The sequence below is a fragment of the Drosophila kikkawai genome, chromosome 3L, assembly GCF_030179895.1.
Source record: "Drosophila kikkawai strain 14028-0561.14 chromosome 3L, DkikHiC1v2, whole genome shotgun sequence".
NCBI lineage: Eukaryota > Metazoa > Arthropoda > Insecta > Diptera > Drosophilidae > Drosophila > Drosophila kikkawai.
This window is the reverse complement of record NC_091730.1, coordinates 3604745-3629230: the sequence shown is the minus strand read 5'-3', so window position 1 is coordinate 3629230 and position 24486 is coordinate 3604745. Positions and strand designations below refer to the sequence as shown.

Here is a 24486-nt window from a genome sequence, read left to right as displayed (position 1 = left end):
TATCATTTATGAAACAATCTAATAAACAAAATAACATTTCTGAAATCCCTTCAGAACCTAAAACAAATCAAATTATAATATATTTCCTTATAACTTTTTAGTGGCATTTAAATTGCATCAACTAACACATTCAAATAGCAATTGGTGTGCCTGTGTGTGTATGTAAACGTCTGTTTCCCTTTCCGTTAACATTTTGTGTCTGGTTTCCGGCATTTTGTGTGCGCCATTTAAAATTGTTTTCCTCGATACGAATCTTTGCTAGCTCGCGCTCTTTCTTTCCCATTCGCTCTCTCTCCCTTGCCCTTTTCCCTTATTTTTCTCTTTACTGCGAAAATTTTCGTATTTTGCAGACACTTGAAGCAAGGAATTGGAAGCAAATTGGCGGCCTCGGGGTTACGAAGACATTTAAGGGACCGACAAGGAGAAATGGGGAAAAAGTGGAAGCCAGGCCCAGAGAAGGCCATGAAGAAGGCCAAGAAGTTGGAAAAGAAACGGAGCTAAATTGTGTGCAAGCGATAGAAATCGCTCTGTATATTTCTTTTTTTTTTACCCCTCAATTTTCTTTTGACCACTTTTCCGTGTTTTCTTGTCCACTTTAAGGTTTTAGTGCACTTGGAAAAAAATATATTTTAAGGGTAAAGTTTTGATTACTTCTTTGTTTTTTATACTTTACTTTTAAAAACAAAAATTAGACTGCCTTTTGATTATACATCAAAAGGCAGTCTAAAAAACAAAGAAGTAATCAAATAATTGTAAATAGAAATGTTTTGAAACCATTTAACCATTTTCCATTTTCCTACACTCATAAAAATAATGATGGTGAGTGTTTAGTAGATGAATGTACTATGTGTTATTAAATACTTACCCTTAAAATTATTCAATAGTCAAGAAAAATGTACATACAATTTTAATTAGTAACAATAAATATTCCTTAATTTCCATAGTGTACCCTTTTCTATTACTTCACTTTCTTTCACCATATTTTCCCGCATTTTATCCATTTCTTTCATAAATATTTGTGCCCCTTTTGTGTACATAATTCATTCGTCAAACTGTCAAATGAATGTCAGAACTAATAGAGCCCTTTCCCGTTCCGTTCGTGTCCGCCTTCTACCACATTTTTCCGCAATGAAAAAGCGGCCAGTCGAAAGGCAGTCGAAAAGGTGCTCAATTATTGAAATGAATTAGCGGGTGGCGCGTGGGGGGGGCTTTAATCGGATTTTTCGCTCACCCCTTTGGTTTCTATGTACAAACAACTTTTTCATAAGAAAAACGGCAGGTCAATAAACGTTGGATAATTCCTTTAATGGATTTTAGGTAACAGTTTTCGGGAAAATGCGTATCAAATTATATTAACATAATAGATTTAAGAATATAATTTTTTATTAGAATAATAAAAGCACAAATAAAACACAAAGAGGTATTAATTTTAACTTAAAATTTAAAATATTTAAGCCGTAATTTATTAAATAAAACAATAATAACAATGTAAATATTTAAACATAGTTGCTTAGAAAACTACACTGCACATTTCGATTTCATTCAATACATAGTTGAGTTTTAAGAATTAAATAAATCGTAAAAATTTACTTTTCAAAAATAACGTTCAATTTTTTAAATGTCTGTTTACTTCCGCTAGAGGTCTCTTTCAACCTGCCGCCATCTTGTGTCTGAATAGCAGGTGGCGTTGTTCAACACTATTGAACTACGAATAACAATCGATGGTTCACTCGATTGTTTTATTCGATATTGCATTTGATCGAGTAGTGTCACTGAAATCGAGTATTATTTTTATTTATCATTTCTGTGTGCAAAAGTGGAAAAATAACAAAACAAACGTGCAAAAAACCGTGAAAAACGCAAAGCGCAATTCGGGGACGAAACACGCGACAAAGGCAAGCTTGCGCTAAACGCGGGCAACGTAACAGAAACGTGAAAAGAAAAACGCCAGCAGCAGTACGTCGAAGATGAGCGAAGAAGAAGAAGGACGGCAGCAGCAGAAGCAGAAGCAATAATAGAAATAACTAAAAAACGCGAAAACGATAATAATAATAATAAAAGAAGTGTAAAAAACTGTAAAATCTCCCAATCTCTGTGGCTCCCCCCGCACGCCCGCCCGCGTGCCTATTTGTGTGCCTGTGTGTGTGTGCTTATAAGAATTCTGCTGCCTCTCTGCGGCTGTGTGCCTGCGAGTGTGTTGGTGAGTGTGAAAAACAAAAGCCAAAAAATCGGAGCAAAGAATATATAGAAATCAAGGAAATGCAATATAGAAACGGCCGCCCCAGCCACCCCAGCCCCAGCCGCCGCCGCTGCTGTTGCTGCTGCTGCGTGCTGTAATCCCAATTGGGAGCCGTGTGTGTGTGTATTTGCGACTGTGTGTGTGCGTGTGAAAAAGAGGTCAAAGGCGCAACAAAAGTTTTTCACTTCATGCGGTAACCACACAAAAAAAAAAGTTTAGAATAAAAAATAAAAAACAACGTCGCAGTTCTGCGTTAAAACAATAAACCTGTCCCTGCCCGAGTGTGCGTGCGCGTGTGCAGGTGTGTGCGTGTGTTTGTGTCGGTGTGTAAGAGCGAGCAAACAACAACAGAAAGAAAAAAAAAACATCAGTTGTTAAAATAATTTCGGATTTAATCACACAACTGCCGCCGACTCAAAATCAAAATCTGGTTTTATCAGGCGACGCAAAAAACGCAAAAGGCAAGCGGCAACCAACAACAGCAACAAAAAAGCGCCAAAAAATTAAATTCTTCTATACGAGATTTTAATCAAGCAAGCCGAGAGCGGGAGCAACATTCAGAGAGAGAGTGAGAGAGCAAAGGAATTTTTGTTGTAAGTAAACCCATCCACCCTTTCCCACCCTCCCGCAAGTTCGTTTTGTTTTTGCCGCCTCTTTGCTTTGCACGCAATTCTGCCAATGTTTTCCCCCCTTGCCCCCTCCCTTTTTTTTTGCAACTGTTGCGATAAATAAACAAACATCGGAAATTATTCAAAAATTCCAAAAAGTCAGGCTGATAAGCTTTTCCCAGGAGCAGAAGAGAGTTGCCGATAAAGGAAGACGCAGTAATGCAGGGGCGGAAGCAGGATTTTTTTAAAGGGGAATATTTTTCTTTATATAATTTTTATTAAATAGTTAAAATAGTATTTTAAGATCTATAACTTATTTCAAAGAACGTACATCTTAATGTAATGCAATAACAAAGCCACAGGTCATTATTTAGTATAAGGTTATGAATAATTAGTTGAGAATTATAAGCAAGCACGTACCCTTTCTGGCTTTCTCATACAAATTTATTCCAAATCTCTTCTCATTTGACAAATTTATTCTTTGAATATTACCAATATATACCATTTTAAATATTTATTAAATTTCATTATCGATTCGTGGGAATATTTCCGCTCGGGGCACATAGCCAACCCTCCCCCAAAAGATTGTACCCCACACTCCCCAGTAAATAAAATTATTAATACCTACCTTTGTTTAGTTTTTGAGGCGTGCTCCGCCTTTTTATGGCCACAATTGCCGGCAGTGTGTCGAAAAATGTGAGCCGCATTCCAAATCCCCGCCAGATTCTACCATCATTTTTCACCTGCTGCATTGCCTTTAAGCCATAATGGGTCTTACACTTCCGATATCAGGTGGGGGAATTACTCATCAAATAGAGCTTGCCAGAGAGATGGCTGCGATGCGTGACTGGGCGAGAGACTCATTTGAATGTGAATTAAGGAACCCATTTGGGTAATTGACAAAGAATACAAACTGCCTGTAAAAGGATAGATTTATTGGAACTATAGCTTAAGGAGGCTTTATAAATTAAGCAAATAATTGAGAAGAAATTAACAATCTTAAAGAAACTTTAGACGACACAATTAAGCTTAGTTTAAATTGAATTATATATTAAAAAAAGTTTGTAAAGTTAAAAACTTTTTTAAAAAAAGTTACTTATTGCAAACCTTATCAAGTAAATAAATTACTATGCGATGTTTTCACACTCAATATAAAGTAAGGTAAAGATTCCCGTATCTAAGATGTGTCAGCATTTAGCTAGAATTAACACGTCCACAACAATATACAAACAATTTAGTATCTTTTTTTTTGTGCTTATAACCAACAAATTTTTCTAACGCTATGAGTTCTAAGAAAGTCTCGAGTAAATAATTGTATTGATGAATTGTAACAGAACTTCAGTCAGATTCCCCTGTCTTGGGGAAAATTATGCGTTGAAAACAGCTGAGAAAATAAGGCTACAACCTGTATGGAACAACCTTAATCGATTTAATTGAGCTATTCTTTTTTATATCGATGACCAAGAAATCAATAAGGTTAACTTAGCTAATGGTTTTGATATAATGAGCTTGAACTAGGTGCTGTGGGAACTTGGGGAAATAGTTGATTTGGCGGTTTGGGAATTCCTTGTTTTTTAATGACTATGAAAATTCCCAACATTTTCAACATTTCTATAGAGTTTGTCAGCGATTTATAAATTTGTGAAAAAATAAATATTCAGTTATTATAAAGTTATAAACGCTAAAGCCTTATCAAACCAAATACAATCGCCAAAAATACTTAAAAATGCTTCACCATAAAATTCTAAAAATATGGAAAGCTTTTTATCAATAACTAAATAAGCTTAGACTTTGGTACTTAAGATTTAAAAGTAATAATTCCAAAAATATCTTTGATCTCTTATTTAAATATATATATAAAATATTTAGATAATTTATAAAAATTATTGTAATAATTTATTCCACTTCGGAATAGTTTTTTTGTTTAAAATATAACGAGTACAATTTCTTTAACTGTATGTACATATGGTTTTCTATTTGATAAGAACTATAACCCATCCGGCAACCCATATTTCTTATGTCTTTGCTAAAGATAAAGACCGATTTCTGATTTGTGTTTAAAGTCGAGTGTTAGATTTGCTTAGTTTGCTGTTTTAGCGATCTTTGCCCACCTTTTTTTTGGGGCCTTTGTCAACGCATCATCATACGAGTATCTCGCATCTCGTATCTCATCATCATCATCATCATCTTTTTTGTGAGCGATCAGCGTTCCAAACTGATCGAAAAGTTGTCGCCAAGCTGCGGAACTGGTTTATGGTTTTAGTCTAGGGGCCAAGCCCAAGTCGATGATTCGAATATTTGGAGCATAATCCGCACAGCGTCTCTTTAATATTTTTTTTAGTGAGAGCGTGGCCAAAAGTTGTTACAAAAAGAAAAATGCCCTTCATGTATAAGGGGAAAAAAAAACAAAAACAAGCCCGAAAGCTTCAACTTTGCACTGCCACGGAACCGGAATAAATTAATGCAAGGCAAAAACAAAACAAAAAAAAAAGATTATTTCGTTTGCTACGCAATTCGCGGCATTTGCATAATGCAGCTGCAGGTGGCAAAAAAAAAAAACCGACTCAAGAAATCCCCCTTCTCAAGAACCTATTGACTGAACCCCAAACCCAAACAGAACCCAGAGAACACTTGTAGAAAAAAGCAAACTAAAGGGAACGTTTTCAAAAGAATATTTTCAAAAAAGATCTTATAAATTTTGGTTAATTATTAAAGAACTTATATAGATTTAAAAGATTTCTCTATAAAATGAACTTTAAAACCTTTAAATATTGCAATAAACTAAATAACTAACTGATGATAATCGAATTGAAGTCAAATCTGTGTCTTAATTTGTATAAATTTATTAATGTTCCCAGTTTTATTAAGCAAACCCCCGATAAGAAGGGATAATGCTATGTTATATCTCAGGTTAACTAGCTTTTTTCTTTGAGTGCAACGACTGAACCCAAACAGAAACCCAGAGACAGAGCAGTAAGAGAAAGAGTCCGTTTCAAAGACCCATAAAAACTTGTTGTTTGCCCTGGTCGCCGTCGCTATACTTTTTTTCCCGCCCTTTTTGAACAGTCGGCGAGATATATATCGCATATGTACACATGTTCGTACATATGACACTCGTTATGCAATGGCATTGAAAGCGACAACCAACCGGGCAAACATTACTACGCACAGCGTATCTAGATCCGAACCCAAATCGGAATCGCAATGTGGGAAAGGGAACGCGAATGGGAATGGGACTCTGACTGGGAATCCGAATGCGAAATGAGAATTCTCCGACTCGGACAGGCGACGGCAACTGTTTTGTATCTGTATCTGGCTTATCAGCAGCAAGCCCGAGCGAGCGGCTGACAAATTGATAAAACAAGAAGGCAACACACACGCACACACACAAATGGGGAAGGTAACTGAGGTACTACTGGGATGGTTGGGATGGTTGGCCTCCCCCTGACAAAACATTTCCATGCCCTTTCTGCTGCGGCAGATAATGGTGGGGGTATAAAAGGTGTGCGGCGGACCAGGGAGCGGAAATGCCTTGAGATGGGCAACGGGAGAGCTTATGGCAACAGATTGGCGACTTCACTTTGTCAGGGGTTGAGGAGAATAGAGTGGGAATACCTACGTTTTGTGACATATTTTAAGGTTTTACATTAGTAGGCAGGTATTTTTTTTATGAAATATCATGATATAGTGATTACTTTTTTACATTTAAACTAGCTTAACTTTTATTTAATAAAATAAAGTTAAATAACTTCCCGCCTAGTAACTAATAAATATAAAAATGTGCCAACAAAGAAAAGTCTCAACAACTTGCTAATTAAATTAGAAACTCACAATATAGATTTTCCAATCTCCACTATTTTCTTTTTACCTAAAAACCTGGAAGCAAAAGCAAAACGATACCCCAAACCCCTCTTTAAACTCTTAATCTTAATCTTATTTTCTAAATATTAATTATATTATTAAATATATTTAAACAGCTTCCTCCTGCAGACACAACACATCCTCCACAATGGCCAATCCGCGCAAGTTCAGTGAAAAGATTGCGCTGCAAAAGCAGAAGCAGGCGGAGGGCACTGCGGAATTCGAGCGGATCATGAAGGAAGTATATGCCACAAAGAGAGACGAACCGCCGGCTAACCAGAAGATCCTAGAGTGTCTGGGTGGCGGTCAGGAGGTGAGCCAAGCCTCGCCAGGAGCGGGCAACGGTTCAGGCGGCGGTGGCGGCAGTGGGTCTGGCAGCGGAGCCAGTGGAGGCGGTGCCTCGCCAGATGGCGTAGCAGGCGGTGGTGGTGGTTCCCCAACCGCCTATCGCGAGTCCCGTGGACGCAGCGTGGGTGTGGGACCCATGAGGAGACCCTCAGAGCGCAAACAAGATCGCTCGCCGTATGGCAACAGCAGCACGCAGCAGACTTTGGACAATGGCCAACCCAATCCGCATCTTCTTGGACCGCCCACAGCGGACAGCTTGTGGCGTCGCTCCAGCTCAGACTCGGCCCTGCATCAAAGCGTGGCGGAGGCGGGCTTCAACACGGACTACTACCAGCAGCAACAGCAGCAGCATCAGCAGCCGGTCCAGCAACGATCTCACTCGCCGCACCATGCGATAGGCAGGAGCTTTAGTCCGCAGGCGCAGCGCAGGAAGTCACCGCTGCTTCAGCCACATCAGTTGCAGTTGCAGCAGCTCCAGCAACAGCAACAACAGATGCAGCAGCAGCATCAGCTGCACCAGCAACTCCAAATGCAGCAGCAGCAACAGCACCAACAGCAGCAGCAGCTGCAACAACACCAGCAGCAACAGCAACAACAGCAGCAGCAGCACACAACGTCATACAATAACGCCAAATTCCCAAACTCGCTGTTCCGACCGCTGCAGGATCAGGCTAGTTATGCCAATACCGGCTCCCTGCCCGATCTCACAGCGCTGCAGAATTATGCACCACAACAGCAGCAACAGCAACCTCAGCAACAACAACAACAGCAGCAGCAACAACAGCAATTGCAGCAAACTCTATCGCCCGTCATGTCACCGCACAATCATCGTCGCGAAAGGGATCAATCGCCCAGTCCGTTTAGTCCGGCGGGGGGAGGAGGAGCCGGTCCCGGGTCACCTTATCACCAGCAGCAGCACTCGCCCACCAGCAACACACAACAGCAGCAGCAGCAACCCAGCAGTTCGCCGCACCTGTCCTTTACCAATCTGGCCACTACGCAGGCGGCGGGCTCCACATTTAACCCGCTGCCCACATTGGGACCGCACAATGCCACCGATTACCGCCAGCCACCGAATCCGCCTAGTCCGCGTTCCTCGCCCGGCCTGCTTAGCAGTGTCTCGGCCACGGATCTGCACTCGAGTGCTCCGGCTAGTCCAATACGCCAGCAGCAACAGCAACAGGCACAACAACAGCAGCAGCAACAGGCACAGCAGCAGCAGCAGGCGCACCAGTTCGATGCCTCCTACAACAGTCTGAATACCTCGTTTCACAATCAGTTTGAGATCTTCTCGCTGGGCGATAGCAATTCCTCTCCCGAGCAGCAGGGCTTTGCCAATAACTATGTGGCCCTGGACTTTGATGAGCTGAGTGGCGCCGATGGAAACGGTGGCTCTGGTAGCAATGGCGGTGGTGGCCTGACCAACGGTTACAACAACAAGCAACAGGAGCTGCTGGACTTTGGCGAGCTGAGCGGCAGTCCAGAAGCGAGTGGGAACAACAATAATATGCGACGCGGTCAGGTGAGCAACCTGAACAACAACGGGCTGAGCAACGGCGTGGTGGGATCGACGCACAATGGCAGCACAAATCTGAATGGAGCGGGGAACAATAATAGTAGCAGTAGTGGTGGTGGTGCGAACTCGGGTGGCGGTGATCCTTTGGGTATCACAGCATCGCCTATTCCCTCACCTTTAGGATGTCCCAGTTCACCGCTGCCTATACCCATGTCGGCACAAGGATCGCCGCAACAGCAACATCATCATCACCAGCAGCAGCACCACCAGCATCATCATCATCATCAGCAGCAGCAACAACAACAGCAGCTTCATCAGCAGCAGCAATTATCCTTATCACTGCATCATTCTCCGCATCATTCGCCCATGCATTCGCCGCACCATGGGAACTCGCCGCTCTCGAGCAGCTCGCCAGTGAGTCACAATGCCTGCTCCAACTCCAACAATGTGGTGATGAACCACCATCAACAGCAGCAGCAACAACTCCACCATCATCATCAGGGATCCTCGCAGAGTCACACGCCGACCACAGCGAATATACCCTCGATTATCTTTAGTGATTACTCCTCCAATGCGGACTTTTCGCGTGAAATCTTCGATAACCTGGACCTGGATCTGGGCCAAATGGATGTGGCCGGTCTGCAGATGCTCTCCGACCAGAATCCCATTATGATTGCTGATCCCAATATCGAGGATAGTTTTCGACGCGACCTCAACTGATACTATGAGGAGGCTGTTGCGGCCATTGAGAGCGGTGTGCTGCTGGAGGATACCTACCAGGAGCTGCTAGGATCGGATGACCAACCGGCAACAGTTGAGGCAGCGGCAGCAACAACAGTTGAAGCGGCAGCAGAGGCAGCAGCAACAGTTAGCGACAAGGACAAGAAGGAGCTGGAAGTGGTGGAGCTGCTGGTGTCTGGGGTAATGGATGACCTGGTCGACTCCAGTGACCTAGACGAAGAGGTGCGCAACTTCTTCTTTTAGGTGAGATTTCCATTTTTAAGTTAGCGGAAGCCAAAATGGGACCCTAAATGATTCATTCAGCTTAATGTCCAGAAATTAAAATCGAAAGCTAAAGTTCACTTCCGCAAAATCATGCTGAAAATGAAAGTTAAAACACAGGCCCCCCGTATATTGTTATCTCGTTATCGTCCGTGCTTTCGTAGCTAGCTCTTACAAAAAAACAAAAAAAAACCAAGAAAAATATAAAAAAAGCAAAAAACATTTGTTAACCCCTAAGTGTACTTGAGTGTCTTTTTACACCCTCTTTCCTCCTTACAAAAAAAAGTAAAAAAAGAAATCCCTAAAGCACCCCCTGAACGAAAGCGAAAAACTTTTTACAGCGAGTCTCAGATTTTACTTAACTACGCACATAAGTCACCATACAATTTTACACACATATTTAAGATCTAATTTCTGTATATAAAAAAGAAAACAAATAATATTTAAAGGGGAAAAAGAGAGCGATAGAAAGAATTGAAACCAAAAAGTGTCTTAGACCAACGACCAAAATTATATTCTCTATACAAAAAAACAGAAAACCGAGAATAGAGAAACGCCATTGAGCCATAGAATCCCTGGGAAATAATATGCCATCTATCTCTAGGTCACAGACCCCAATTTCGGTTCGTTTGTTTTAGTTTTTCTTTTTCTTTTCGATCCTGAAAAATATAGCTAGCTAATTATTAAAACAAGTCGCCCTTTACCTTACTTCTAAATATACATATATAATCCCAATGTGCCGTCGAAGCAATTACTAGTGTTTAAGATAAACCGATATCGAAACCGATCCCCTCAGTGTAAAGTGCTGTCAAAGTCTTCAGAGAACCCACACACATTTCGAATACAAAAAGCGATAGATAGATGAATGTACAGATTCGAGACAACACCCTTATTCTTCAACATAAACGCAGTATCACAAATTAAACGAGTATATAACCATATATAGCTAAAGATATATATAGTGGATAGTCCAGGCACAAGTGCAGCTCAACTGCTGCTCCGACAAATTTTACGAAACAAGAATCAAAATCGAACTCAAAAGCAAAACAAAAAAACTTGATAAAACTAAAGGAATTTTTCTACAAAATCTTTAACACAATAGTAGATAGGTTTTTTCCAAAACAAATCGAAATCGAACTCCTTTTCCAAACACCTAACTATCGAAGAACCACACTATAAATACCGCCAGAAACCTACTTAAATCCTTTTTTATTTCCAAAATCTTTTTTTATTAAACTAAAAGTAACAAAATAAACATAAGAGAGTCAAATCAAAGAAAGCTTTATGGCCAGCAACCAACAATAAGGAGAATGGAAATAGCTAGGATAAGGCGATCCTGAGAACCTGAACCCGAAACCCTTGATATAATACTTACTGTTTATAAATAATACGAAGACCCACAACCACACACAAATCATTGAGTCTAAATCTACTTAATAAATGTAACAACAACAAAATGGGAAGAGAAAAATTAACAATACTTAAATTTAAAAGAATGCTTTAAAAGTGCAAAGTGAAAATAATGTTTTATTTAATTCGAGAACTTATACATATTATATTACAAGATAAATGGTTAATATTAGTAACGAAGCATGTTTTTGCTAATAAAGCCTCCGCCCCCCCACTCCCCTCCCAACAAAACGATTTCCTTTTTTTAATTATCGATGTAACTCTAGTTATAAACTAAACTTAAAGTGAGAGACGAGGTAAAAACAACGCGAAAACTTTACAAGCGACACAAAAAATATATAAAAACGACGAAAAAAAAATATATATAAAATATAAATGTAATTTAAAGATGTAATTTATGTGGGAAACGCGCAAAATATATATATACATTTGTCTCTGCTGTTTTGTGTTAAAATCTACACGTAAATAAAACAAAAAAAAAGAACTTGAAGAATTATAATAATACTAGTTAAGTGAGAGAGAAATGCTAATTATAAATTATACTATTATTATTATATACGATATATGAAGTAAGTAATTGTGTATGTAATATATAATTACATTTATATAAAAAAAAAACCAATACCGGTTCATCAACAACAGCAGAAAAAACCGCGTGAGAAATTAAGAAAACCCGAGGAGAATAAGCCATAAGATTATATTCAATGTAATAACACAGTTATTTGTTTCAAATAAATCTTAAATTTGATTTTAAAGTCCAGAAAAAAAATGGAGTTTTTAAAAATGAAATAACTTTTTAAAGAGAAAAGGGGTTTTCTATCTTTAGAACTACATTCAGAGGTTTTTTTTATTGTATATAGTAATGGTATTCCTTGTCAAGCATCGTCAGGTGAGTCGTTTAAGCTGTGACAGTTTTTGTATTTGAATATATAAATATATAAAATTAAAATTTGTATACCCGATTGAATATTTAGAATATTTAGCATTTTAATAATATTTTTTAGACAATATTATTCTTTCCTACGCATGCACTTTCCTCAGTGTAGTGAATGCCCCACCAAGAACCACCTGTTGTTCCAAAATTCCATTTACGTGGGCGACTGCATTTCTTGGCTGTGCGAATAATTGCACGTAAAATTATGTAAATTTATAGAAAAAAAAATAGTAATCAAAAAGCACATTTGTTAATTGCTCGCCGACTTGACACTCTCTTCCCTCTGGGAGGTAGAAGTGTGAGTGTGAGTAGTTTTTGCTGTCTTTGTTAATAAGCGCGACGCAGTTTGTGTTTTGTATTTTGTGCTAATTTTAGTAGTCAAAGTTCAATGCGGAATATTGAATAACTGGAGGAAGGTGGCCAGTATTGCTGTTCCGATACTCCTCTTTCGAATTCTACTACTATTCCAGGCAGCTTGGTACATATTTGCACATGTGCCGCTGGCTAGAGAGAAAAAGGGGAGAGCTTGGCAAACAATTAATAATAATAATAAAATATTCACATAAATGCGTAAGACGTCAGTTGGGTCTTAATAAATAAAACAAGCAGGAAAATAGAACAAACGATTCGTAATGTCAAAATCAAGTTTACAATTTTTACAGCCCTGAAAGAGCTATAATGTGGGGGAGAGCTAGATGATGGCAAAAAATTTTTAAAAACAAATAAAGCACACAGGGAAAAATAATGGGAAATATTGTTAAATATTATTTCTATCAATTAAAATTAAAAAAATTTTATAAACATCAATATTTGTTAGTAAAACTAATTTTTAGATAGAGATAAAAATTATTTCTTTTAAAAGGCTAACGTATCTACAAGATATTTTATATATTTGTTGTAATTTTTTTAAGATGCTATTTTTCTGTCTCTGCTGAGAGAGCTTCGATCGATTAAAGAGAGAATCCACAGAGAGGGAGAGAGCGAGCGTGGGAGAGCCAACTCTATTATCAGCTAACGGTAAAAGGGCAAGCCCCACACGTAGCCAGGCAAAAACAATAACAAATATCAGCCAACCTCCCCTATACAGTCAAGCCTCTTACCTAAAAACCCATATATATTATATAGCGGAAACTGAAAAATTTAATTGAAATGTTTTCGCGTGCTTTTATTGCTGTTTATGTTTACTTTTCGCACTCTCGTGTTTAATTGTTAATGTTAACAGGGGTCGAGGCGGCGTTACCAAACATCTTTCGTGGAGTTCGACTGTACTGTATCGAAGCGAGATAGCTGGGCCGAATTGTTGTTGTTTATTATTATTATTTAGCTTTTTTTTTTGTGTTCATGTTATACCTTAATTAAGTGTTAAAATGGCATGAAATTAAATCTAAGCGAGTGTGTGTTCGCCCGCTCTAGTGTGTGTGTGTGTGTGTGTGTTTTGCGAGTTAGCTGGAACAGCGATGACGCTGTGACGATAACGTCATTATCGTTATCACCCCCAAGCCACTCAAAAGGCGCAAATGTTATCAGCAAAACGCGAATAGAGAAACAACAACAAGTCCAGAGCCCCGATTCCCAATTCACATACCCAGAATCGGCCGATATTATTCCGTAGTCTCAGCTTTATGCTGCTCCTCCACTCCTCCACTTCTGCGGCCTTCCATCCGCTCCACTCTCCAGGGGGGGGCCCACCGCCTAAGGGACATTGCCATTGCTATATTGGATGGATGGATGGATGGCTACATAGCTATTGCCTTTGCCAGCTGGCGCACAGCCGTGGTTAACAATATAATATCGATCTTAAAAAAGTGGGGTCTGCTTTAAAAATAAATCTTAGGCCATCATGGCATCGAATTTTATAACAAGAGCTTGACCAACACCCAAAGAATATTTTTTTTTTTTTTAATATTTAAGGACTTAACAACCATTAGATGTCCACCCAGGCTTTTTTCTTTGCTTCAAATTACACAAAACAAGATCTAAAATATTTATAAAATGCAAAAAATGCCTTACACCATCTCATTTTAAGAATATAAGCCCTAAATTTAAAACATAAATCACCGTTTTCTTAATAATTACTTTCCTATAATATATAACATTATAGATAGCTTATATATTTTAAATTTATTTCTATAATTTTACTACTTTTCTGATTGCAGTTGTATAAGCAATATGTTTGTATATAGTTTTTGCAACACAGGCCAGTTGAATGCACCCCAAGTTGCTTATATGGCACACAATTGATAAGAACGCCAGAGATTCTCGGATTCCAATTGTAATGCATAGCTTGGTGGGAGGGTGTGTGTGTGTGTACTGGTTGTGCGTATGTTTGTGCGGCAGGAGTAATCATAATAGCAAATAATTAGTATTGATTACAGCTCTCCGCCATTGATTGGACACTATGCAAAGCAGAATGTTGGATTTAACGTACTATAACTTTAATATTAAAGTTTTTTTTTTTAAATAAATTAATTAAAAAATAAATAAAAATGTATATAGAAGTAATTTTAAGTTTATTTAGTTTTTATAATAATTCTTTTAATTTTGTATTAATAGTAAAATTATTTCCCAGATTTTATTGTTATAAAATTGCTAAAAATTCCTTAAAATTCAGAGTAGACTATATTAAAATTATCCTTATATTTAATTTTAATTGAATTTAAAAAATACTCTCTGTTAAACAAAAACTTTCTATCCTTTCTCATAAAATTTGTCATATTTTTGTTGCATAGTCAAATGGGGTGGAGGGCAGGGCACGTGCCTTTTAGTTTAGTTAGGAGTATATTGTCCCTATACACACACACACACACACACATCTATATGGTACATATCTCCGCACGATGGGGTCTGCGTGTGATAGCAGCCGCTAAAAATAGTCCACAGCATTGACGTTATAGGGAGAGATTGGATTGAATTGTATTGGCACATGTATTTATGCTTCGCTGCATTCCAAGGGCACTGGCACTGTCGTCGATAAAGGGTCCACACATCACAGTGGGATGCAGCCGGTGAATTTGGGTCATCAAACCATATTTGCACCACTGTGCAACTTTGATTGCAACAATAAACAAGACGGCGGCAACAACAGCAGTAAAAAGAAGCTAAATCAAGAACGGCAAATAAGAAAAACTAATAGAAAATATGCATTGTAACGAAACGTAAACAGGCGATAGTGCAAAGAGTTTATAAACAATTTTATTTGCTCTCTTTTTGACTCTCTCTCTCTCTCTCTCAGCCCTGTAATCAGTAGTGGGAATACTGCAGGCAACAAGAGAGAAATTCCTTGAACGCTGTAATGATCAGATTGTGATCTTAAAAAGAAAATGTGACTAAGAAAAATAATAAATAAACTAAAAAATCTTATTAAAAAACCCTTTATATATACTTTTTTTGTAAGTTTTAATCTTTAAATATCATCATAATAACCTTTTCCTATTTTAATTTAAAACCCGTTAAAAAAAATATATAATAAAAAATGCATTTCCCCCTGTGAAACTATTTGCTCATGCGCAATTACCGGATAAAGATAAGAATTCAAAGATACATATGTATGTTTCTTTGGGTGAGAGAGGAAGCGATGTCAAGGCTGCGTCACACATCGGAAATAGACATCAGCCACGATTTTGGCGGGCATAAATATGCTATTTACTCTTTCAGTTACCACAATTACTCCAACAGGCTGATCAAATATTGATAGACATGAGGACCCGGCCATGTGAGCCCACTACGTCATGGCTGACGACGTTTTCCTGTTCCCGGTGGGGGAGTTATTTCGGAGGGGAAGAACCTACCTCCCCTAAACCTCTGTGATGCCGAGTGATAAGGTATTGCGGCGTGGCCACAAAGCCCAGACATTGTTGATGGTGCTGGGAACTTTCCTTGCCCATCGATAAGAATATAACAAATAAATCGTATTAATTATTATATTTATGAATCAAGAAACCTCTGCGACTCACTTACCCTCAGGCGTCGCAATGCAGTAGAAATCAAAACTGGTTCCCAAACTGTGAAGCTTTTGCCGGTGGCGCGTTAAAAAAGCTTATAAAGCCGAGTGGTTTTCAAACTGCAGAACTTGTTGAACTTAACAAATGGCCAAGTAACTGGTTTTCTTAACTTAAAACGCGGCTTGAGTTTAGATTTAAGAGAGTACTTGTATATAATAAAGTCATCTGCTTAATGAGGTATCAAAGAGTATTAAAGTTAATTTTGTTTTCTATTTAAATTAGTTTTCAATTAATAATACCTCAAGTGCATAACTTCTACAGTTTTTATTACTCTAATTATTTTGGGAATGTTAATTTCAAATCCTATTAGTACGCAGATAATCCTCCTCATCATCGCCTTCGGCATCCTCGACCACGCTATAGGAACTCTTGCCAACGCCATCCTTGGCCAGATGCGTTTCAAAGAACTCCTCGACCGTGTCTGTATTCCACTTTGTGATGGACAGCGTCTCCTGGACCTTACCGCTGGCATCCAGCAACTTGACCACTGGATCCAAGCCCCTTACGTATTTAATCTGCAGATTGGGGAACTTGGCGGGCCGGCCGCTTTGGATGAAGGCCTGAATCTGCGGATAGGCACGGAATTTGCAGGTGCACACCTCCAAGATGGCCTTGGCATAAGTTCGCTGGGCGGCCGGCTGCTGATCCAAAGTGCAGCACTGTTTGCAATGGGGTCTGTATAAAGTAAAATCCCAGAGAATCAGTATATAACAATAATCAAGGGTCTTAGGAGACTTACTTGATGGTTTCTAAGCCAAAATCATCCAATTTGTCACAACTGGAGCACATCAACTGGGCTTTGATGAAACCCAGTTCCCGGCAGTCGGCGGTCGTCATCTCTGCCTGAATTAGCTGGCACTACAGAAACGGGAGGAGAAAAATGAATAATGTCTACATTTTTTAGAGATCTCTGTAAACTCACGCTCAAGGTCAGCACAAGAAAGACCACAAATCGCAGCATCTTTGGGGCTAAATTCTAATTAAATTTACTACGTCCACGTATGTTTACAATTTCCTAGATAGCGATGGCCGATAAATGCACAACACGGCTATCGACTGCAAGCAGTTGCTATCGAACTCGGCTCGTGTCACTCATTTTCAGGAAAAATATCGATATATCGATATTTTGATATATCATTCTCAACCCCAGGCAACACTGGCCAGTGCTAGAAAACGAAAACTTATTTGCTGGTGCAATTGTTTTTTCGCTTCGCTCGCGAAGTAGCAACCGTTTTAATTAATTTTAATTCCATACGTGTTACAAACCCATACAAACCAACGAAGCAACTGCAGTATTCCCTGTGCGATAGCAACAACAAATACACAATTGAATAAATCAATAAAACGGAAACTGAAACGTGAGAGGGAGCTGCGCAGAAGAGAAAAGCCACCAAACGACCAACGCATAGAAGAAAACAAGGTGAATAAATAGAACATGGCACGGAAAAGGCAAAATAGACATCAATTCGAGTCAAAATCGAAACAGAAATAGAAAAAAGGGCCGAAAACGAAGAAGGGAGGAGGAGAAACTAACGGTTACAGGCAAAAAGTCCTGGCTTTCTCTCTCTCTTTCACCCTCTCTCCCAGTGTGTGAGTGTGTGTGTGTACATGTGTTTATGTTTTGTTTAGTAAATTAATAAACTTAATTCTGTTTGGGGTTTCGCCACTCAGGTGCTAAAAAAAGTGAACACTCTGATAAGTCTGGGGCTGTTTGTGTGCTTGCAGTACTTGTTTATTTAATTCATATTTACACAAGTAAATTAATTCATTTGCCCTTGTACAATAACAACAAGCTGGCTGCTGAGCCGTTTGCTTGGAAACTTGATCTAACTTGCAGTTGCTTGTTGTCGCCTCTCTTTCCTCTTCTCTTTCTCTATCCCCACAATACCAATGCAGTTTTTCATTCAATGCCTGAGAATCCAGGAAATCGCCTCTTGAGACCTTCATTCATCCATCCATTTCGTTCTCCCCCATCTTGCACCTCCACCCCCTCCCCTTCCCATCTTCATCTTTCGCTTGCATCTTCATCTTCCTCTTTTGTGGTCCCGGTCCCGTTTGACTGGTTTCCTTCTTATTTTTACCTCTGTCGCTCGTGTGTCTTCCGTCTCCCTCTGGCACACACCTGCTGCACGGCAGCTGGTCCACGCGCTCGAGTTTCTTATCAACGGGGCTGAAATTTAAGACCATACACGAAAACCTGGCCTAAACGAAAACTGCGTTGTTATTTTTTTCCTCGGCAATTTGCTAATTTTCAACGCCTTTTGTTGCGGCGGCCCTGTTGCTTTCCCCCTCTCTACTTCATCCTACTCCCTCTCCCACACAAACACACATACGCATGGTCACAGTGGAACCTTGGTAACATTTCTTTTAGACTTATGAATTTTTAATAATTATAAAAACTTTTTTCCAGTTACGGAAGAAATAATGTTAATTGTTAATAAATTAGTTGTTTTGAAGCTATTTTTTTATTGTTACAAAATTAGAGTTGTTGAAGGCTCCACTGTACACCCGTACGATCTTACGGTGTCGTGCAATTTTGCAATATTTCAAATGCTCGAACATCTGACTCACCTCGCTGTTAACTGTTATTACTAGATGACTCCACTTTCGTTCCACACTTGTGGATGGCATTCGTCACCTTTATCAATTGGTTTGGACATATATTTTTTTTGTATTATTTTCTCTTGTTTTCTGCACTAATCAACATTCGTTGGGTTTCCCTTTCGCCGAGGGCACTCTTTGATAAGCCCCCAGGTGCCCATTGAGCTCGTTTGTCGTCTATTAGCTCATTATTCAAGCTTACGTCCGCTCGCCCACACGAAAAACGTAGAAAATATAGTGGAGCAAACGCACATACACTTGCAGAAATTGGGCACAATCTAGGCACTCTTCTTGATTGGCCGCAATTCTTGTTTCTTTTCTTCTCAGTTTCAATTTCAATTGACCGAAAGGTCAACTTAATTGCATTTGTGCGTTGCCTTCTGTCAGTCTCTGGCTGCCTTCCTCTCACTCTCGTGCCATTTCAGCTGTCAACTTTCACTCGTACGTATTGTTGTTGTTATTTTTAGATGAATGTATAGAGGTGTGTGTTTGGGGGTGTGAGGGAGAAAGACTCTTGTGACTTTGAGTTCTGAAAGTTGAATTGTAATTAAATGTATTTGTATATTGTTTCACTAGATTCAATTTCTTAGTTACGATTTCGTTTCACTTAAAGCTTAAAGATAAGAGCTTTTTTTGTTTTGAAAATATATATATTTATCTTATCTTTTGTGTCACGATATCATTGTATGGAAATCAAACCAATGAAATGTTTTCTTTGATTCGACTTTCACACTAGAAATAAAATCAAGACTATAACCTCACTAGGTATCTCTAAAAAAAATTAGTTAAACAAAATTTTAATTTAAAGATATAACAAATTATTTGCACAAACTTTAAAATTGTGAAATTCTTAAAAGACCTTTACTATCTAAATTTAAAACTAGACAGTTTATTGTTAGCATGATTAACATCGATTATATATTTTTTTCAAATTTATTTAATCGTTTAGGATTGTTTAGCAAGAACTTGATAATGGCTAAGACAAGCTGTTCTTAATTAATCGAATAAATGCAAGACGAAATGGAAAATTTTTGCTGCTGCTTACTTAACAATAAAAATGTTAAGCTGACTGAAATATTTAACTAATAATTATCAATCAGCAGCCTCCATAGAAAACGTCTTGTTAGGCTGATTAACGCACTGATTTTATTATGGTTTTCGTTCGTAATGATCAAAGCTAACATCACCGCCAAGACGGAAAACCATTTGTTTATTCATATGCCCACTCAAATTGCAGCTTTTTTAGCTAGAACACCAACAATGGAATTGTTTGTTTCTATTGAAAAATCGAAAGCCTCAGCTTTTAAATTAAAGGCTTGTTGATATTGGTGAAACCATCCATTTGATACTTGTGGCTTTTTAAATAAACAAAAAGGGTTTACCCACAGCAAATAAATTAAGATTACTTTTCTGGAAATAAATGCATGATTTAATACTAAAAACCTATAAGTAACTAAAATATATATAAAGTAGTTACTTTTTTAATACACAATATGTAAACTCCATCGAGTATATAACTTCTGATCTTAGGCGATTACTTTGACACTTTTTTTTGAATCTGTTTTCAATTAGCACCTTTAGATTAAGTTGATAATTTTTCGTCTAAATTTATCAAGTATTGTAAACACAGAATTTCTGTGAATTTAAGTGTCTGAAGTGAACATTTTGTCAAGTGAGAGTGTACTCAATAATATTAAAGCAAACTGTGCAAATACAACAGCCGCTTGAGTTCCGCTCGCGATTCTGGCCAGGTAAATAAACGATGACATTTACTGTTCAAAAATTTATGAAATTCGATTTTTCAACTGTTTCTGTTTCTGTTTCTCTCGTTCTTCTCACTTAGGTCGAGCCTAGGTGTTTTGGTTGGTGGGAAGGCGGCGGCTGGCTCGGTGCTTAGGCAGGCAATTAACCCACACAAATCATTTTTGAGTTGAAATTTAATTGCACTTCGTTTTTGTTTTGCAGCAGCACGCCAGACAGCCAACCTGCCAGCCAAGAATTCCACAGTTTACACTATTCAATACACCACAACAGTATTGTGTCCCATCATCATCATCAGCTCACATTCCAAGTAAAGGCTGCCATGAGTTAAAAATCATGATGCAAGTTGTCCAGGATCTGCTGCTTGTTATCGCTTTAATCGGCGCTTGTTCGCTGCCGCTAACCGCCGCCTGCTCTTCGCGTACCGTTGCCAAGCCGCGGCCAACAGCTGCTCCGATCCAGCCGCCGCCGCCGGATAATGTAGAGCTGACCACAACAACACCCAGGCCAAATGTCACCTTTCCGATCTACGCCTGTCCACCAACATATGCCGCCTGGTATTGCCTAAACGATGCCACCTGCTTCACTGTGGAGATACACAACGAACTCCTGTACAATTGCGAGTGCGCCTTGGGTTTTATGGGACCCAGGTGCGAGTACAAGGAGATCGATGGCTCTTACCTGCCCACAAGGAATCGTGTGATGCTGGAGAAGGCCAGCATTGTGAGCGGAGCGACATTGGCCCTTCTATTCATGGCCATGTGCTGTGTGGTCCTGTACCTGCGACACGAGAAGCTGCAGAAGCAGAAGCTGCAAGACAGCACCACCATAACGGCCACGGATGGTGTGGTTGGCGGCTGCCAGAACGAGGGAATGGACGAGGTGGATGGTTTGAAACCGTTGCGACCAGTACGACGTCCTTTTGGCCCCTGCCGCATCCTAACGCTGGAGGAGGCCCATCAGCATCAAGCGGTGGTCCAATCTAATCGCCCCAGCAGGCACTGCCACTAACTAGGAAACCCGCTCCACCTAACGAACAATTTCTTGTTTTTTTGAATGTCTAACATGTCCAATTGTTTTTAAGTTTAACCCTTTTAACGCAACCATTCTGAAATGACGAATGCTGTAGTCTTAAGAGCCCTTATACTAAAGTGCCTTTTACAAAAAAATATAATAACTTTGGACCAAGAGTATTAACGAACGATTGCTCAGAGAGAAAGAAAACTAAAAACGAAAAACCTAGAGTTAATGCAATGCAATTTTGGCAGTTAGCCGACCATTTATTTATTATACACCTAACTTTATTAAACGCCGCGTGAACTATTAACGTTAATAAAAACGAAAAACTAAAAAGCAAAAGAAATTATATTCTTTACAACTTAATTTAGATATAGTTTTAAGGTTTTACAGTATAAAGTTTATACCAGTTTTACGCTGCTTGGACTAATAAAAACTGGCCGAAGACGCATGTCACATGAAGTATTATCCAATTCATTCAGAATAAGATTTTAGCTTAAAATTTTATTGGAAAATTGGCTTAAAAGATTCATTTTTCAGAGATGCATAAAGATCACCCATTTTATCTATGGGAAAACAGCATAAAACCAATTTTTAACTATAAAAAATAGGTAAATCTTGGCTTAAAATTGGTCAAAAACTATATACTTTACCACGACTTGAACTCGTGTCAAATAAGTTTGTTTTTGTTAAAAATAGTATTTAATTTTTGTAGATAGAAACAAACTCACTTAAAAAAACCCTTTTCATTGTCACCATTTTTCCAGCCATGCCGCACAACAACCAACCATCTCCCGGGGACGATCAACTGGGACCCCCCAAGGCAGACTTTAGTGCACCGCCGCCGTACGAGGCTAACGCGGTCCATGGCCAGCAGGTGGTACTGCCGGCTCAGATGCCCTCGCTGGCCTTGGCCACGCCCGAACCCGGTCAGATGCAGATTCCCATGCAGATGCAAGTGCAGCTGCCGGGTCAGCCGGAGATGATTAATGGACAACTAACGCAGGAGCTGCACGGGAAGCTGCCCACCTACGAGGAGGTGCAAATGGAGAAGTCACTGAACGGAGAGCTGCCGCCCGCCTTTCTGACATTGCCCTCGTCCCAGCAGTTGCCGCCGCCGCCGAATCCTCTGCTGCCGCCGAATCCGCTGCGCGACGGTGCCGCAGCCGTGCGATCCGCTCAGCCAGCGCTGACATTTATCGCCATCGATGCCAGCGATCCGGAGAATAGTCTCTCCACAACGGACAATTTGCTGGGAACGGACATTATGTTCATAACGGCATTCATTGTGGCATTCCTGTTCAACTGGATAGGATTCCTGATGCTCACCTGTTTCTGTCACACAATCGCCGCCCGGTATGGAGCCCTATCCGGCTTTGGTTTATCGTTGGCCAAGTGGACACTGATTGTGAAGCATTCAACGGACTTGGCTTCGCACGAGAACTCTTGGCTGTGGTGGCTTATCTGCGCTTTTGGCTTCCTAATCAGCATACGCGCCCTCATCCAGTATGTGAGCATCAAGCGATCGTGGCGGTTGCTCTCCGCCTCGGCCCAGGAGAGGCTGCTTTTCTTCTACTAGGTGGTGCGCCTTTCCAGAGCGGCTGCCAATATGTAAATACGTCGAGGGCGGCTCTAGGAAGCTACGAATCTAAACCGATCCCAGAAGATCCCTAGAAATCCCTAGAAACTGCACACACACACACACACACATACACAAACCAAAATCAATGCAAACTCGCGGAACCTATAAAGTTTGGAAAAGAAACTTAAGGTGTGTAGAGGAAAGTGATTAAATGTATTAGGCAGAAATATTTTGTCTTTAAATTCACAATTTTAGCATATTTAAAAGGAATTGTTTTCCATTTGAATTTATGGGAACCCCTGTTCCTTTTCAGTCAGTTTTTAGATAATGTATTAGAATTCTTAAAGCACATTTTTTGCGAGTCTTTTAGTAATCCTTTCCTTTCCCGAAGCATGTCGTATTTTTGGGTGAGTGTTTTTCTCTAGTTACTATTGTTTAATAGCGCAACTTAGTTCACAAATCCGGCAAAACTGTAGCATAAAATAATGTTAACTAATGTGTGGAGAGGCGGTTTTAGAGGCACCGCCCTTAAATCCATTCTAATTGTAAATGTATGTGAATGTGTATGGTTAAATCTATCACTTTTAGTAGATGCCCCCATCCCAAGTCACCCCCTTATAAAAAAAAACCCCTGCACTTGAAACAAAGACACAAAAGAAACACCAAAAAAAACAAATACTTGGATCGAGAAGTAATGAAAGGTCGTAGGAGAAAGATATGCCACACACACATATTTTTGTTGTTGAGCCTACCCTTACGCTGTGGTACTTAATTAATTAACTACACAAAAGCCAGCAGTAATACACAAAATGGAAAAAAAACACAACTATTGCTAGTACATATAATTATTGCCTATTATAATGTTTACAATTAATATGTTTAATCCCTTTGTATGTAAATCAAATCGATGCATAATGCATTGCAAAAGGGCGCAGAGATCTGCGTCAGTTTTACGCAAATTAAATAAAATCGAATGATGCCATTCAACAAAAGGCTTGAGTTTTCTATTCTATTCTATTCTATTATAAATTGAAATGGTATTTTGTTTTTATTTAAAAAATAAAATAATAAATAATAAATACATACAATTTATATAAGAATGGATACTTTAATAGCAGCTATTACTTAGGCGTAGCTTATATTTAATATTATTAATATTTTTAATCAAAAAAATTTGAGTATTTTTTTTAAAAGTATTTATTTTTAAAATTTTTTAAAAATATATAATCGTAGATTGTCGAACTGGGACGTCGGTATGTATATATTTTCTTGATCAGCTTCAACAGACGAATCGATTTATCCATGTCGGACCAGATCGGATGCTATATCTTTTAGCTTCCATAAGAATAATTGGAAATTTTTAAAATTTATATATTATAACTTTTCATATTTTGCATCTACTTTGAGGATTTGGTAATTTTTTTAGTATTCTTAATTTTTGGATAAGATAATTCCCTCTCAGATATACATAACTATTTTATACGATTTTAAAATAATGTTTTTGAAATTTGATCAAAGCCGACTTATTATTTAATATTGTTTTATTTTATTTTATTTATAATTATATAATTATTGTTTCTTTGAATTTGACTAAAATGGGTTTATT

General features: G+C 38.9%; 4 protein-coding genes across 5 annotated transcripts; 3 read left to right on the top strand and 1 right to left on the bottom strand.

Moving 5' to 3' along the window:
* Positions 1-1750: 1750 nt before the first annotated feature.
* Positions 1751-11623, top strand: Crtc (CREB-regulated transcription coactivator). Its single transcript, XM_017162920.3, has 2 exons — positions 1751-2832; positions 6825-11623. Exon 2 carries the CDS (start codon positions 6857-6859, stop codon positions 9290-9292), a length of 2436 nt encoding a protein of 811 aa, XP_017018409.1. The 5' UTR covers positions 1751-2832; positions 6825-6856; the 3' UTR covers positions 9293-11623.
* Positions 11624-16168: 4545 nt separating this feature from the next.
* Positions 16169-16995, bottom strand: LOC108071942 (selenoprotein F). The gene is made up of 3 exons (XM_017162908.3): positions 16842-16995; positions 16659-16777; positions 16169-16594 (listed from the first exon to the last, which is right to left on the bottom strand). Exons 1-3 carry the CDS (start codon positions 16878-16880, stop codon positions 16216-16218), a joined length of 537 nt encoding a protein of 178 aa, XP_017018397.1. The 5' UTR covers positions 16881-16995; the 3' UTR covers positions 16169-16215.
* A 202-nt stretch (positions 16996-17197) lies between these two features.
* Positions 17198-23872, top strand: Ndfip (Nedd4 family interacting protein). Its single transcript, XM_017162905.3, has 2 exons — positions 17198-17339; positions 22066-23872. The coding sequence occupies exon 2, from the start codon at positions 22068-22070 to the stop codon at positions 22875-22877; it is 810 nt and encodes a 269-aa protein (XP_017018394.1). The 5' UTR covers positions 17198-17339; positions 22066-22067; the 3' UTR covers positions 22878-23872.
* Positions 17204-21644, top strand: Krn (Keren). Of its 2 annotated transcripts, none has more exons than XM_017162906.3 (2): positions 17204-17339; positions 20486-21644. In XM_017162906.3, the coding sequence occupies exon 2, from the start codon at positions 20618-20620 to the stop codon at positions 21290-21292; it is 675 nt and encodes a 224-aa protein (XP_017018395.1). In that variant the 5' UTR covers positions 17204-17339; positions 20486-20617; the 3' UTR covers positions 21293-21644. The 2 variants fall into 2 exon arrangements, with proteins under 2 accessions (XP_017018395.1, XP_017018396.1); XM_017162907.3 differs by having other exon boundaries at positions 17209-17339; positions 20489-21644.
* Positions 23873-24486: the final 614 nt, after the last annotated feature.